Source organism: Mercenaria mercenaria, chromosome 12 (genome assembly GCF_021730395.1).
Source record: "Mercenaria mercenaria strain notata chromosome 12, MADL_Memer_1, whole genome shotgun sequence".
NCBI classification, from domain to species: domain Eukaryota; kingdom Metazoa; phylum Mollusca; class Bivalvia; order Venerida; family Veneridae; genus Mercenaria; species Mercenaria mercenaria.
In genome coordinates this window covers 26,668,327-26,683,608 of record NC_069372.1, presented here as the reverse complement: position 1 = coordinate 26,683,608, position 15,282 = coordinate 26,668,327, and the positions used below count along the sequence as shown (strand labels likewise).

Below are 15,282 nucleotides of genomic sequence, written 5' to 3'. Positions count from 1 at the left end.
TGATTGATAAATGGTACACACACGCTTTGACATCTTTAAGTAAACTAGTTTATTGACAATATGTAACTTGGGCATTTCTGACAAACCTTTTTGGCATTATTGTTTATTTGTTTATAAACTGTCTATAAAGATTTGTTTTGTAGAAACGACTAAACCGAGGGTAGGTTCACAGTTCCTTTAATAATACTTGCTAAGCTAATACATTGTAGAACACTTAAGAGGCCATAACGTACATCGTAGAATCAAAGTTAAACGTGTAGAATGATAATCACGTCCTGAAATACATATACGTAAGCCTCATAAATATACATGTATAATAATAAACACAATATAGCATATTCATTTAAACATCTTATTACATGCTTTAATCAATGGATCTAGTGGCCATTAATAAATTGCACTATAAATAGAACATATAAACAGAAAATAGAACAATACAATACGGAACACAATACAAAGTAAATAATACACATTATACATGAAACTTACCATTTATGGAATGAACGTCATGTCTACACTTTCACTCATTCTCTCTGACTGGTGCTGGTTACTTAGAAAAACAGCCAAGCAGCGGTTACCACATAATACCCAGGTTACTGCAAACAATGGTGAAACAGTGTAAAAGATATGAATGCTCTGTGACAGTCATGAAAGTTACAGGTAATTAAAGAATAATGGTGCTATCTTGAACTTTAGCAATTCTTACTCAAAATTCCAGATTTCTAAAGTAAAGCAAATGCATGTTTTACAAAGTCAAATACATAATAATTTACTGCAAGTATAGACCATGCAATTGCAAAACAAATGCAAATGATACTAACCATAATTTATTCCAATAAGGACCTTAAAACTTAATTTAAAACAACGAGCACAAAACTTTGCAACCCCTTTCCATGATTTCAACAAGCCTTCTGTGCAAAATAACTGAAAACGCCACCTATAGCGGGAATTATTCCAAGTAAGGTAACTCTAATGGATAAAAACAGAAATATTTGGTCAAAGGGAAGGAACTCTATCAAAACATGGTCAGAGACCACTAAATCATACAATATGAACAAGTAAGGTTAAAGATACCAAATTTTCAACCGGTTACATATTTCCCTGGCCTGAGAAATGACGTCCCGTCATTATAAAGTCAAACTATTTTCAACATATACCAAACAGTCAATATCTGTCAGTTGTCAAAAAATGCTTATGTCAGCATTTTAAATTACAGCTACCATACTATTAACTGCAATAAAATATCTACATACGAGATATATTCAACTTCTACATTTGAATAACATATCCACTACATATCTACATATAAGATATACTTCTACCTTGTTTCAATGCGTAACTTACGTGTCCTTACCTAATCATTGTTGATTGTCTCCCCTTACTTTGAAATTGTGTCCTCACAATAACAATTACAAAGCATTAATATCGTTCCTTTTAGGCTTAATGTTCAATATTTGTTAAAAACAATTGTATATAGCAATCTGATAAAAATAATAATAAAATTCATACATGAGTGACATTATCAGAATAAGCAAATATTTACAATGTCAACAAAAGTGTTACAGCAATAATACACTTTACTGAAAAATACTGTTGACTAATCTCCTGGCCATTTCACTATCTAATGTGTCCAATACTCCTGACTCCATTACCTGTCTCAGGGCTTGAAATCTTGGATCCTGTGGTCTAGGTACAACACTATATAACTGGTAGTCCTCCAAATGTTTAGGAAGCTTTCTGTCTCTTGCTACACGTCTTGGTTTAGGTTGAGGTCTAGGCGACTCTTTAGGTGGTGTTTCCCTTTGTTCTGCTGCAATAGGAGTTGTTTGTGTTTGGATGTCTTTCTCCTGTCTCTCTTCATCATCTACATCACTGCCTTGTGTCTTGGTATTTTCTGTTTCTCTATTTGTTGTTGTTTCAGTGTCTTCTGTATCTGTATCTTCTGATTCTGGGACAGTCACTTCCTCTGTTTCATCTATATTGACACTCACTAATTCTTCTGTTTCATCTGTTCCTGTATCATCTGTTCTGACGATCAATGTTTTTTTTGTTTCTGAAACCTCTGCACCTTCAGGTGATTTAACTTCCTTCTTCTTTCCATCATCCTTAGGCCTAGTATCCTTATCTGAAATTAAATCAATTGGCATATCAATACTCACCTTCTTATTTTCTGTTCTTTCCTTTAGAACTTTGTCCTTGACTACTACAGGATTATGGGCGTCCCCTGATCTTGTGAATACTACAAGATCACCTGTGTCATCATCAGACTCAGACTCTTCTTCAATTTCCGTGACGTCACATCTATCAATACCATTCTCTTCTTTCACATTGGATGCATCCTCCTTTTCCACAACATCTACTTCTTGATTTTCCCCATTTATATTATCCTGATGTTGTAACAGGTATAAATGGTTTCTGTGCAAGGTTTTCACTCTACCAGATACATCAGACTTAACCTTGTAGACTGGAATGTTGTCTTTTACTTGTTCAATTACGGAGTACACATCTTCTTCAAATTTGTCAGCAATCTTGTGTTTACCCTCAAATGATAACACTTTAACCAAGACCTTATCACCAACTTCTATTCTTGCAGCTTTTGCCTTAGTGTCATAATATTTCTTTTGTTTCTTCTTTGCTTTTGACACATACTCATCAACGATTCTCCTAGTTTTTAACATTTTTTCCTTGAGATCCATAATGTATTCTTTTGTACCTTTGTTTACAAGACTATCATTTGCTTGTTCAAAAAGTGTATCTATAGGAAGTCGGGGTTTTCGACCAAACATGATTTCAAATGGTGCAACTCGTGTAGATTCATGAGGAGTACAGTTATAGCAATAGACAAGATGATTCACATATTTCTTCCAGTCTGCCTTTTGTGAATTTTCAAGAGTTCCTAGCATGTCCAATAATGTTCTATTGAATCTTTCTGGTCCTGAATTGCCTTGCGGATGATAAATTGAAGTATGACTCTTCTGAATATTAGTAAGTTTACATAACTCCTTGATGATTTCGCTTTCAAAATTTGCTCCTTGATCTGAGTGAAGTCTTGTTGGTGAACCATAATGAACAATAAAATTGTTGTAGAAAGTCTCAGCAGTTGTCTTAGCAGTTTGATTTTTTGTGGGCACAGCCATGGCAAATTTAGTGAAATGGTCTGTGATTACTAAGACATTTGCTATGCCTCCTTTGGCTGGTTCAAGTGTCAAGAAATCTAAACAGACTAACTCAAGAGGGTAAGTCGTGTTTACATTTATGAGTGGAGCTCTACTATGTACTGAGCTTTTTCTCCTCAAGCACCTGTCACATTTGGAAATCCATTGGTCTACGTCAACTGACATCCCTGGCCAATAAAATCTTTCTCGTAACAATCTCATTGTCCTTTCCTTACCTGGATGACCAACGTCGTTATGCAGACCTCTTAATACTTGATCTCTGTAACATTTTGGAAGTATCAGTTGTTCTATTATTTCCTGATTTTCATGTAGTTTTCTAAATAAAATCCTCTCTTCATTATGAAATTCTTGAATTGTCTTTTCATGATGTTATCTTCTTTACTAAAGTCCTGTACAGGCATTGCTTGATCGATTGTTGCTATTCTCCATCTATCTATTAGTCTATCTTGTCTTTGTGCCCTCCTTATTTCTCTCATCTCTATCTGTGCGAGGGGCTGTCCAGGATCTTCTGTTGCATCTAGTATGTTTATGCTAAATGTTGGTAAAATTTCAATGACAGGCGGTGATATGGTATGACATATGGCATTAACTGTGCTTTTATCAATCTTTGTTGTTTCTAATTCATTGATTAATCTGTCATGTGGATAGCGACTGAGTGCATCAGCATCAATATTATTTCGACCACTTCGGTAAGTGATGTCAAACGAAAAGTTTCCCAATGCGGAAACCCATCGTTGCCCAGTCGCATCCAATTTAGCAGAAGTTAATATGTATGTCAATGGGTTGTTATCAGTTAAAACTGAAAAATGACTGTTCATGAGATAGTCTGAAAATTTTTCAGTAACAGCCCATTTAAGTGCAAGAAACTCCAATTTGAATGCGGAGTAATTCTGTTCAGATTTACTAAGTGAACGACTTGCATAAGAAATAACACGCCTGTGACCATTCTGTTCTTGATAAAGTACTGCTCCCAATGCTTTGGTGCTAGCGTCCGTGTGAAGTTCGAAAGGAAGATCAAAATTCGGGTATGCTAATATAGGCGGGGATGACAAGATAACCTTCAGCTTGTCGAAAACTCCTGTTCTTCTTGTGTCCATTTCCATTCCTTTTGATTCTTCTTTGGGCCTCTTTTGGAAGTTGTTGGTGGTAGCAGGTCATTTAACGGCCTAGTGATTTTGCTAAAATCCTTTATAAAACGTCTGTAGTATCCTGCAAAAGCAAGAAAGCTTCGAAGTTGATCTGCGTTTAAAGGTGTAGGCCAGTTACGTATTCGTTCAATCTTAGATGGGTCAGTTTCAATTCCTTCACTGCTTACAACATGTCCTAGGAATGATACCTTTTTTGAAAAAAGGAACATTTTTCTGCTGCCAACTTAAGGTTGAATTCTTTTAATCTAGTAAATACCTTGTCAATGTTTTCTAAGTGTTCTTCAAAGGTTTTGCTGAATATTATCAAATCATCCAAGTATATAACACATATGTTCATGTTTAGTTCTCCGAGACATTCTTCCATTAAGCGCTGATAGCTAGCTGGTGCGTTCGTAAGACCAAATGGGAGTTTATTAAATTCCCAGAAACCCAACGCTCCTACTGTAAATCCTGTCCTTGGTTTATGTTCTTCTTCTATCTCCATCTGATGGTATCCAGATTTCATGTCTATGGTGCTAAAATATTGGGCACCGTTTAAACAATCAAATACTTCTTCGATTCTTGGTAAGGCGTAAGAGTCTCGTACCGTTTTTGAATTAAGAATTCTATAATCGATGCACATTCGAAGTTTGCCGTTTTTCTTTCGTACAAGAACAACCGGTGAAGCATACGGTGACTTTGATGGCCTGATTATATCACATGACAGTAACTGCTCTAAGTGTTGCCTTACTTCTTCTACCATATTTGGATGTATCCTTCTATGTCTCATCTTAAAGGGTATTTCATCTGTTAAGTCTATTCTGTGTTTTACTTTGTCACATTGCCCAATGTCTGTGTCACCTGTAGAAAATATGTCCTTATGTTTTAAAAGCAGTTGTTTTAACTGTTGTTTCTGTTCTGTATCTAAAATGTTGTCCTCATCTAAATTAAGTTCATTTACTACTTGTTCTCTCTTTCTGTCCAAATCAATTTCTTCATGTCTTTTGATTACATCTTCTGTAAGATTCGCGGGCTGTAATTCCGCAAGTATGGATCTTGGTGAAATTGTAACCGTAGATGTGGTGATATTTGACAAGGTAACAATGAACTCACTGTTATTGTTGTTGTAATCATAATCAACAATGGCAGGTGTCACATCAATAAAAGATGGAATAGCAGAGTCTTCTGTTTCTTGGATAATAGCATTAGTCCTTTGATAATTCATTTTTTTATCAGCATATGCCCTAACATTTTTTGTTTCATTTGGTTTTAACAATATCTTATCTGGCATGGCGCTTCGAACTATGGCCAATCTATCTTTGTTCCTTTTTAAAGTTTTGTCTCTAACAACCATTGCTCTAAAACTAAGAAACCATGGTGTATGCAATTTTGCTTTCTGTAGAAATTGTGAACCATATAAATCCTTACAGTCTTGAAGTAAAGTCTGCAGAATATTGGTTCCTAATATCACTGGAGTTTTGCTTGAATACTTAGTATCTGGTGACACCAAAAATATACACTGTTGGGGCTTAGCATTATCTAAACCAGTATCAATACTCAATTCTACCTCTATACAACCTAAATAAGGAAGCTGCTGTCCATCAGCACATTCAATATTCAATACACCAGTAAGGGGTTCTAACTCTACGTCAGACAAATGTTCTTTGTAAAATGACTCAGAGATCAAACTAACACATGATCCTGTATCTAGTAATGCAGAGACACCAATTCTATTTACACTAATGTTAACTTCATTAACATCACCTACTAATTTGGGATCTTTAGTACTGTCGGACGTGCTCGGGTTCGATCCCGCAACGGGAGCACAAACTAGTTTGGGCAGTTATATTGGTAATGTCCCCTTTTATTACATCTGTAACAGGTTGGCGAAAATGTAGTGTTTGCTGTCGGTCTACTGGGTGTGTGGTCACCTCTTCCACCTCTATTACCTCGATTGTTGTACCCTCTGTTGTTGTATCTTGTAAATCCTCTATTGCTTCCATTCCACCTTGTTCCTCGACTGTTATAAGGTCTGTACTGTGCACCTCTTTCTAAAAAAGTTTCTTCATTGTTGTTCTTCTGTTCTTCTAATTTATGTACTCTTTCATTTAATTTTTTCAATAAATCTTTGACCTCGGTCATATCATTCTTTTCTGGTTGTATCACTGCAGGTTTGCATGGTTTCTTCTTTTCATCACCTTCATCCTTCGTATCTGCCTCTATCTTTCTAATTTCTATCTTAAATCTGTCATAATCAAGAATGGTTTCATATTTGTAAGCAGCCTGATGTTTAATCTCCTTCCTTAAACCTTGATACAAAACTCCTTTTAAAATATTGCTATCTGTTTTATTTATTCCTTTTAGTAACACTGCTTTGTCAAAATAATTTTCTAATCTGGATGCAAAACTGGTGACCGACTCTTGTTGTTGTTGTGTACAGTTATAAAATTTTCTCATAATAGATTCAGTTGTTTCAATGTTTCCGTATGTGCTGTCTAGTTTGTCCAAAATCTGGTGTACTGTCGCATCTATTCCTAGCCTTCTAATAATTTCAGCTACTTCGCCTTTCACTGACCTTCTTATCCCATGCAATATTTGTTCTTGTGTAAAAACGCCATCCGCCAACAATGCCTCCACTTCAAATTTAAAACATTCCCAAGTAACATCTCCTTTACCACTATCTCCCCCAAAAGTAGAAATCTTTGGAAAATGGTAAGATGCGGTTTTAATATATGTGTCATGCCCACTGGCTGTGGCTCCACCTGTAGCTCCCATCTCATGTGTCGGCTCTGTTGTACTAGTTTCAGTGGTAGTCTTTATATCTACCTCAGTCCCAATGTTTTTGACTTTAAAGTACCATATTTCTTCATAAAACTTATCAAATCCTCTGGTGTTTCTATTGTTGGTTTGACATGTAAGCTATGAAAGGCTTTCAATAACTTTTCATCTTCCTCAGATATGCCAGATATACCTGTAGCACCAGCTTCTTCCTTTATTTCAGAAGTACCGTCTTCCTTTGTTCCCATTATTAAAATATATGTTTTCAATTCTACTTCACTAAAGGTATGATGGTAAGTTTACTAATGTACTAATACAACTAGACTAATACAAACACAAACACATTTAATAAAAATCTGTTAAATATATGTTGTAAAAATTTTTTATAAACCTTTGCACCAACCCTTTTTCACACCTAGATCACTAAGTGTATAAATATATATGCCACTTATGTTTTTAATTGGCACTAATGAGTTTAACTATCAGGTCACTGGTATAAGATCACAAAAGTGAAATACAAACTCTTTTCTACACTATATTCAGGGTTTAAATACTCCTGTATAGCCTCTTTAATGTATAGTATAGTCTCTTTAATAAATAAATATAGACCAACTTTGTGTACCTGTCACTATAATATAACCATTTATATCGGTAGGTTATTTAATGATTCAAGTACAAATTACTATCTTAACACTCCTCCATCAACTATGTACTAATTATAGTCAGGTATATAGGTCACTTGAGCAATAGCTCTATATAAATCCCTTTTCACACAACAGTCTAAAGTCTAAAATACTATAATGACTTTACTATAAAAAATTTAAGTGAACATCATGTTATTACACATGTGACACTATTGCACTGTGTGTCAATACACCAACTAGTCAAGGTCAATCCTTTATATAATTATATAATCTTTAATTGAATTAACTTTTCTCAAAAGTTACTTCACTATTGCACTAATTCAACTGCAATACTAAGTTATCTATTGCATACAATGTTGCAAAGTGCACACCTTTCACAAACAAAGTATTTGTTCAAATAGTTGTCACAACAAAAGGCTATTGACAATTCATAAAGATTTATTTGAACTGGGTCTGGGCTATGTACTCCACCCTCTCAATAAATGTTTAATTGCACAATGTTTCCATAGCAACCAATAAGTATAGAACAATTTATGCTCTTAAAATCAATGTTAAATAATGTACAGTACCATAGTACCACTACACAAGAATTTATTTTAATTTATTTCAAGTCTTCACTAAATTCTTCACACCTTTTCACTAAACTTCACACAAGTTATTCTAACTTATTTATTTACTTCACCTATCGTTTCACACAAATTCACTTAAATAATCTTCACGCAAGACTTCGCTAATGTTCTTGAACAAAAATTATTTAAATAGTCTTCACTAATTTATTCACACAAGTTCACTATTCACAAATGTCTTCACTACATCTAATATATTTAAGTATTTACTATATACTTCACTTATCTCTTCACATAATGTCACTTTTCACAAATGTCTTCACTGTATATAATTCTTCACTAAATCTCTTCACACAATGTCACTTTTCACTAATGTGTTCACGGTATCTAAGTCCTCACTAAATACCTCATATCAATAAATCAAACATAAATGTACCCCACGAATACAAGTTAAGATTCAAAAATCCTAATTCAAAATCAAATAAATTATTTCAAAAAATTCAAAATGAACACCGAAGTTCAATTGCCTAAGTACAGTAATGAATTAATACTGGTAATTTAAAGTTAAAATTGACAAAGTTCAATTGTAGTATTATTTTATGTATAATTTAATTTCAATTAAGTCAATTATGACTTAAATAAAGATTAAATGTCTAACACTGTTAGTTAAGTAACTCTGTTCTTAAAATATATGTTGACCTTCACTCAATGTAACCTTGAAAATATCTGTGTAATGACCTGACGATTGACAATGTATATTTCAACCAATATCTATTTAAATACACATTTAAATCTACCACATTTATATCAGACCTGCAAATGATTAAATCAATAAACAAACACACCACAATATAATAATACTATCACTTCTTTATTCTTTATCCAATACCATATACTATACTTACCTTGTAGGAAAATCAATATTGCTCCTGGGTATTTCTCCAATATTTACTAATCTAATATGTTGTTACTATTTATAAACTACCTGTGTAGGTTTTACTACAATTTCCAAATATGGAAAAATAGTATAGTCACATGTCAGCTGTTCTCAAGGTCAATCAATGATTTCAATAAAGGTCAACCAATCAAATTGAGACACCTGATAACTGTAACCAATCAAAATTGCTTGTACTGAATGAACCTGGTAGAACAACTTCAAATCTATTCTGGAGTCAAATTGTGTATTGATCACCAAATCAATTCAAAACATTGCTGAAAACTGTATAAATTTGACAGAATCTGAACATAATGAACTTGGTAGAACCTCCAAATGTATTCAACAGATGAAAAATGAGGTCAATTTGTGTATTAATCAACAGTTCAAATCAAAACACAACTGAAAAAATGTATTTGACGGTATCTAAACCATGGCAACTAATATTTAACGGACATGAAATATTCAAAATAGCAGCATATATGATTATGAAAATGGTTAGAACTGAGGTTTTATGAGAAGTATGATATGATGTAATTAGTGTAAGAAGTCCCTTTACCAAAAGTTAAGCAAGATATTTATCATGCAATTAATTTGTGAAAGTATCTTTCATACTACAAGCTTTTCATACTCACATATCTGTTGAACTGTGGAACCTTTATATAATACTGACCACTAGACCACTCACGATTATAATGTCATTGTCTCTGTATATACTGTCTATTCCAACTTGTTTTAATGAAGTTATTCAACACAAGTTTATTTATGAAGTTACTGTTACTGAAACACTCCAGATTTGTAGTCACTGCACTACAGATATTCAGTCCTTGAATCTACGGTTAATGTAGGAAGAAATACTCTTTAGACTTTTAATTAACTACATTACTCAGTAGTGGTACTAATTGTTAAAAATTTTACAGATAAAATTCTATATACTGCAGAAGTCCTGCACGAGTCCTGGCTCACAATTGCATGGAACCAATTCCATGTACACGTCTAAAATGAAAAAAACCCAGTTTATTTTAATGAAAACGTCTTTATGTTGATGAACTCTCCCCCACGACTTAAGAAAATACGGCTGTTTCTGTATTATCCCGTTCATTTGGATGAAAACGACTTTTTGTTGATGAACTCTCCCTCTCGACTTAAGAAAATACGATTGTTTCTGTAATATCCACTTGGCCAAAATTTTTTCCAGATGTTGAAGTTGACATCTTGAACTTGCCTCGACGTATTTCCAGTTGAAATGTGAATTAACTAGCAAGTATTGATGATATTACTGAAACTGTATCTGTAGTTGGGCGCCAAATGTAACTTGGGCATTTCTGACAAACCTTTTTGGCATTATTGTTTATTTGTTTATAAACTGTCTATAAAGATTTGTTTTGTAGAAACGACTAAACCGAGGGTAGGTTCACAGTTCCTTTAATAATACTTGCTAAGCTAATACATTGTAGAACACTTAAGAGGCCATAACGTACATCGTAGAATCAAAGTTAAACGTGTAGAATGATAATCACGTCCTGAAATACATATACGTAAGCCTCATAAATATACATGTATAATAATAAACACAATATAGCATATTCATTTAAACATCTTATTACATGCTTTAATCAATGGATCTAGTGGCCATTAATAAATTGCACTATAAATAGAACATATAAACAGAAAATAGAACAATACAATACGGAACACAATACAAAGTAAATAATACACATTATACATGAAACTTACCATTTATGGAATGAACGTCATGTCTACACTTTCACTCATTCTCTCTGACTGGTGCTGGTTACTTAGAAAAACAGCCAAGCAGCGGTTACCACATAATACCCAGGTTACTGCAAACAATGGTGAAACAGTGTAAAAGATATGAATGCTCTGTGACAGTCATGAAAGTTACAGTTAATTAAAGAATAATGGTGCTATCTTGAACTTTAGCAATTCTTACTCAAAATTCCAGATTTCTAAAGTAAAGCAAATGCATGTTTTACAAAGTCAAATACATAATAATTTACTGCAAGTATAGACCATGCAATTGCAAAACAAATGCAAATGATACTAACCATAATTTATTCCAATAAGGACCTTAAAACTTAATTTAAAACAACGAGCACAAAACTTTGCAACCCCTTTCCATGATTTCAACAAGCCTTCTGTGCAAAATAACTGAAAACGCCACCTATAGCGGGAATTATTCCAAGTAAGGTAACTCTAATGGATAAAAACAGAAATATTTGGTCAAAGGGAAGGAACTCTATCAAAACATGGTCAGAGACCACTAAATCATACAATATGAACAAGTAAGGTTAAAGATACCAAATTTTCAACCGGTTACAAATATTTATGTATTCGAATTCTTCAGATTCAATTAAATTGTATTTGTAAACACTGAGGGTACGTCGTTTGCGAGGACTATTCAGTATTTATTACGCAATATTCACTGAAATTCCGATCGAAGGATGGTGAAGTAAAAATTAAATGATTTTGAGGCGTTTTGTATCAATCAACTGTCGAAATATTGTAGCGTTCAATGTATGTTAGATTATATTAATCGCGTGCACGGGTACAGATATAGAGGTCAAATTCCATGATATAGTGAACAGCCCTCATTATATTACAAACAAACAAAATTCATATTTGTTTTAATGCGAACTTATTTGTAATACCGTTTTGTAAAAAAAGATAAAAATCGTAAATATACTGAGACACTGCTTTTTTAGTTAAAATACCGGTAATATATCATGAAGATGAATTGTCTGAAAATAAAAACATACTCATTTCCCAAGCTGTCGACTGGCTCAGGCGATGTGTTTGAATCCCCTCATTACATTAATTGGCGATGGAAGATGTACTGATATTGGTTACAGTAAGTTAACGTAACATGTTTTAAGTGATGACTACATTGAGTAGTGTACCATCTGATACTAAACCATTTCATTCACCAGAGTAGTTATATGAAGTTCAGAAAATGCAAAGGATACAAAACATGAGTGCCAACCCCGTTTTAAGACTCAGCAAGTACAACAGTTCAAAACAAGGTTTGTTCCGACTACATTGGCTTCTTATCAAAGCTGGAATTAAATTTGAGATTTTAACTGTCATGTTAATTGTGCAATTGGCCTAGCCCCATTTTACTTAGTTTATACTAATTTATTTTAGCTCCATTATGATGAAAGCTTTAAGCTAATTTGAACCACTCTCGAGTCCGCTTCCTGGAAAAACCAGTACTGGTGTCATATGAGAAGACATGGTCGTGACCCCAATGGGGCTCGAAATCTCGACCCCTTTGTTGAGCGGCCGACCTTAACCACTACACCACCGCTCCCATTTTACTTGACTGAATTATTATGGGAACAAACACCAAGACGCAGTTAAAGATCTTCAGACTCTTGTTACAGGTTGTTACGAGGTACCATTTAATAAACGTAAAACATTTGTTGGTAGAAGGTTTCAAACTGTAGGGTCGACCCTATGGAACAAACTACCAGTAGACGTGAGAAATTCTGATTAACTAGACACTGTTAAGAAAAAGCTCAAATCACTGTTTTTTTTAGAAGCTTTGAATCATGGTTGCTGATAGACTGAATATGCAAGAAAAGGTGAGTATACTCTAATAGCAGTGTGATCGACGTGTGTTTAATACGGAATATTGTGATTTGCACCGTATAATAATTTTGTCAACTATGCCGTGTTTCATTGTTTGATACCACTATGTATATATTTTATCATATTTTTTTTTATTTAATGTACAACGCCAGTCAATATATTATGCGTAAAATTAGGCGTCTAATTAAATAAAGCAGTTTCCGTTTCAGTATGATTTGAACGTATTGCCAAAATATATATTTTGTTGAACATTTCTAAAGTTAATTCAGTGGTGTTTATCTCCATTACGTCATGTACACCTGAGACATTTGTAGCATACTCATAACTTTTCCACATGCTCTAACCGCTAGAGTAATGTATTCTGATTTTATATTGATACTTTAAATTAACTACGCCTAAATAATTATAGGTTATTAGATATGTATCGAGAAATATGCACGAGTTCAAAAGCGGAGTAATATTGCGCGATTTTAGGAGCGCAATACGAGGGGCGTTCAATAAATAATGTTTCACTGTGTGTAGTTCCGTAACCGGTGGTTATTTTTGAATTCGGTTTTAAGCACATTATAGAGCAATTTATTGGAAACGAAATGCTATATGAATGATAAAAATCGGTAAATTCAAAGTAAAAATATAATCATTTGAGTGAGGTGTACTCAGGTATATTGGACCATAGCAAAAATAATTATAACTTAGGTTTGTCTTGAGCAACCAGGGTCTCAGAATAATGGAATAACTTGTAAAATAACAAACTTCTGTAATTTTTCTTCGAGGTACAACAATTTGTGATGAGTTTGAGTTTGTTTTAACTACTTATTGCGTTTTTCGTTTTAGAACACAACTAATACATCTAAACTTGAGGTTAATTCCATCTGGAACGAGTTTTGAGAGCGATTAATCTAAGTTGTAAGAACTTGTTTTGCAATCGAGAATTAAGTAATTTGTATCAACTTAAAATACAACAATTCTTTCAACGATGAACATCACATCTGACAAAATTGCAGAGGCATACTGTACTCAACTTATCATTTTTTTTTCGAGTAAAAATATACACACTCCATTTAATACTGTTATCATTTTTTTATTTTAGTTTTCAAATGTTTATGTAAAGATGATGATTTGTTTTAACTGTTTAAATTGAAAACTGAACTACAGTTCTAGTTGTTGAAAAGTAGAATCCAGGAATTGCATATTACAATTTCAATATTTAGGACATAAAATGGTCCAGTATACCTGAGTACACCTAACTCAAATGATTATATTTTTACTTTGAATTTACCGACTTTTATCTTTCTTATGGCATTTTGTTTCCAATAAATTGCTTTATAATGTGCTGAAAACCGCATTTGAAAATGACCACCGGTTACGAACTATACACGGAGTATCATTATTTATTTAACGCCATTTATTGAACGCCCCTCGTATTACCGCCGCAAAAAAACGAGTAAATATTTCTCGATACAAATCTAATACCCTCGTTTACGAAAAAATAAAACAAACGCTTGAAGTAATATTTATTGTCCGAAACATAACATTTACTAATGTTCTAAAAATAGGTATGAGTTTTTCTCTAGAATTAAAAATAATGTCCTTGACCTTAGCGTGTAATTAACACAAGAACATACACATATGCCAACCAGAAAGAACTGATATTTAGAGCGTCGTGAACACGTTAACTTCATTTGAATGTTCATAGTTAGTGTTTGAATATAATTCCTACGCCGTTGAAGTATCAAGTTCAGCTGGTGATTTGTTTTAACTTGAGATATCTGTGGAGCTGGGGGAACTTTCATTTCCAGAGAGGTCGAACTAACAGTATGTCCATCGCAGATATTTTGATTATGTGCAGGAAACGATCCACCTGGTTGAGAACCACGGAGATGCTCTTTTTTCCGCAAATGAAAGCGCAGTATCTTAAGCTGTAATTGATAAAGGATGAGTAATTTTCGCAATGTGACACTGAAAACTATTACTGGATATTTATCTTTAAAAGTATAGGGGAAACTGAACATTAACTTGATGTTACAAACTAGAAAAAGGCATTTGAGATGGGAAAATTAGATATTGGATAGATCTGTGGGTATTATAACTGACATGGATAGTGGTTTTTATAAATATTCACCTGCAATTAAGGAAATATGTTTGTGTCCTGTCGCTTGCATAATTTTATTTGGAGGGACCGCTGACTTAGAAAGAGTAAACACACAAGTTTTCCTAACCGAATGGTTGGTAAATCGTTTATTGTTTATTCCGCAGTGTTTTGCTGCACGTTCAACAACTTTTCCAAGTGTATTGGCACCCAAAGGCCGAGAATAATACCTAAAACATTGACTGTTTTCTTTAGATTAATAATAAAACATTTGAACTGTGTGAAATCTACAGGATTTTTGCCACATTCATGAAAAGATGCACGGAGTAGTCACACAGTCGGCTATACTTCTGTTC

General features: G+C 33.7%; 1 protein-coding gene across 2 annotated transcripts; it reads right to left on the bottom strand.

The window, feature by feature from the left end:
• Nucleotides 1-161: 161 nt before the first annotated feature.
• On the bottom strand, nucleotides 162-11,560 carry LOC123551674 (uncharacterized). 2 transcript variants are annotated; one of them, XR_008366425.1, is made up of 5 exons: nucleotides 11,295-11,560; nucleotides 10,963-11,069; nucleotides 9,861-10,748; nucleotides 490-596; nucleotides 162-275 (listed from the first exon to the last, which is right to left on the bottom strand). XR_008366425.1 is itself a non-coding variant. In XM_053519511.1 (3 exons), the coding sequence occupies exon 1, from the start codon at nucleotides 3,375-3,377 to the stop codon at nucleotides 1,578-1,580; it is 1,800 nt and encodes a 599-aa protein (XP_053375486.1). In that variant the 5' UTR covers nucleotides 3,378-3,495; the 3' UTR covers nucleotides 162-275; nucleotides 490-596; nucleotides 822-1,577. The 2 variants fall into 2 exon arrangements, 1 of the variants encoding a protein (XP_053375486.1); XM_053519511.1 differs by lacking the exons at nucleotides 9,861-10,748; nucleotides 10,963-11,069; nucleotides 11,295-11,560 and adding an exon at nucleotides 822-3,495.
• Nucleotides 11,561-15,282: the final 3,722 nt, after the last annotated feature.

What these genes read in the sequence shown, in the direction of transcription:
- LOC123551674 (XM_053519511.1), bottom strand. Translation starts at nt 3,377, where the DNA reads ATGAGATTGTTACGAGAAAGATTTTATTGGCCAGGGATGTCAGTTGAC.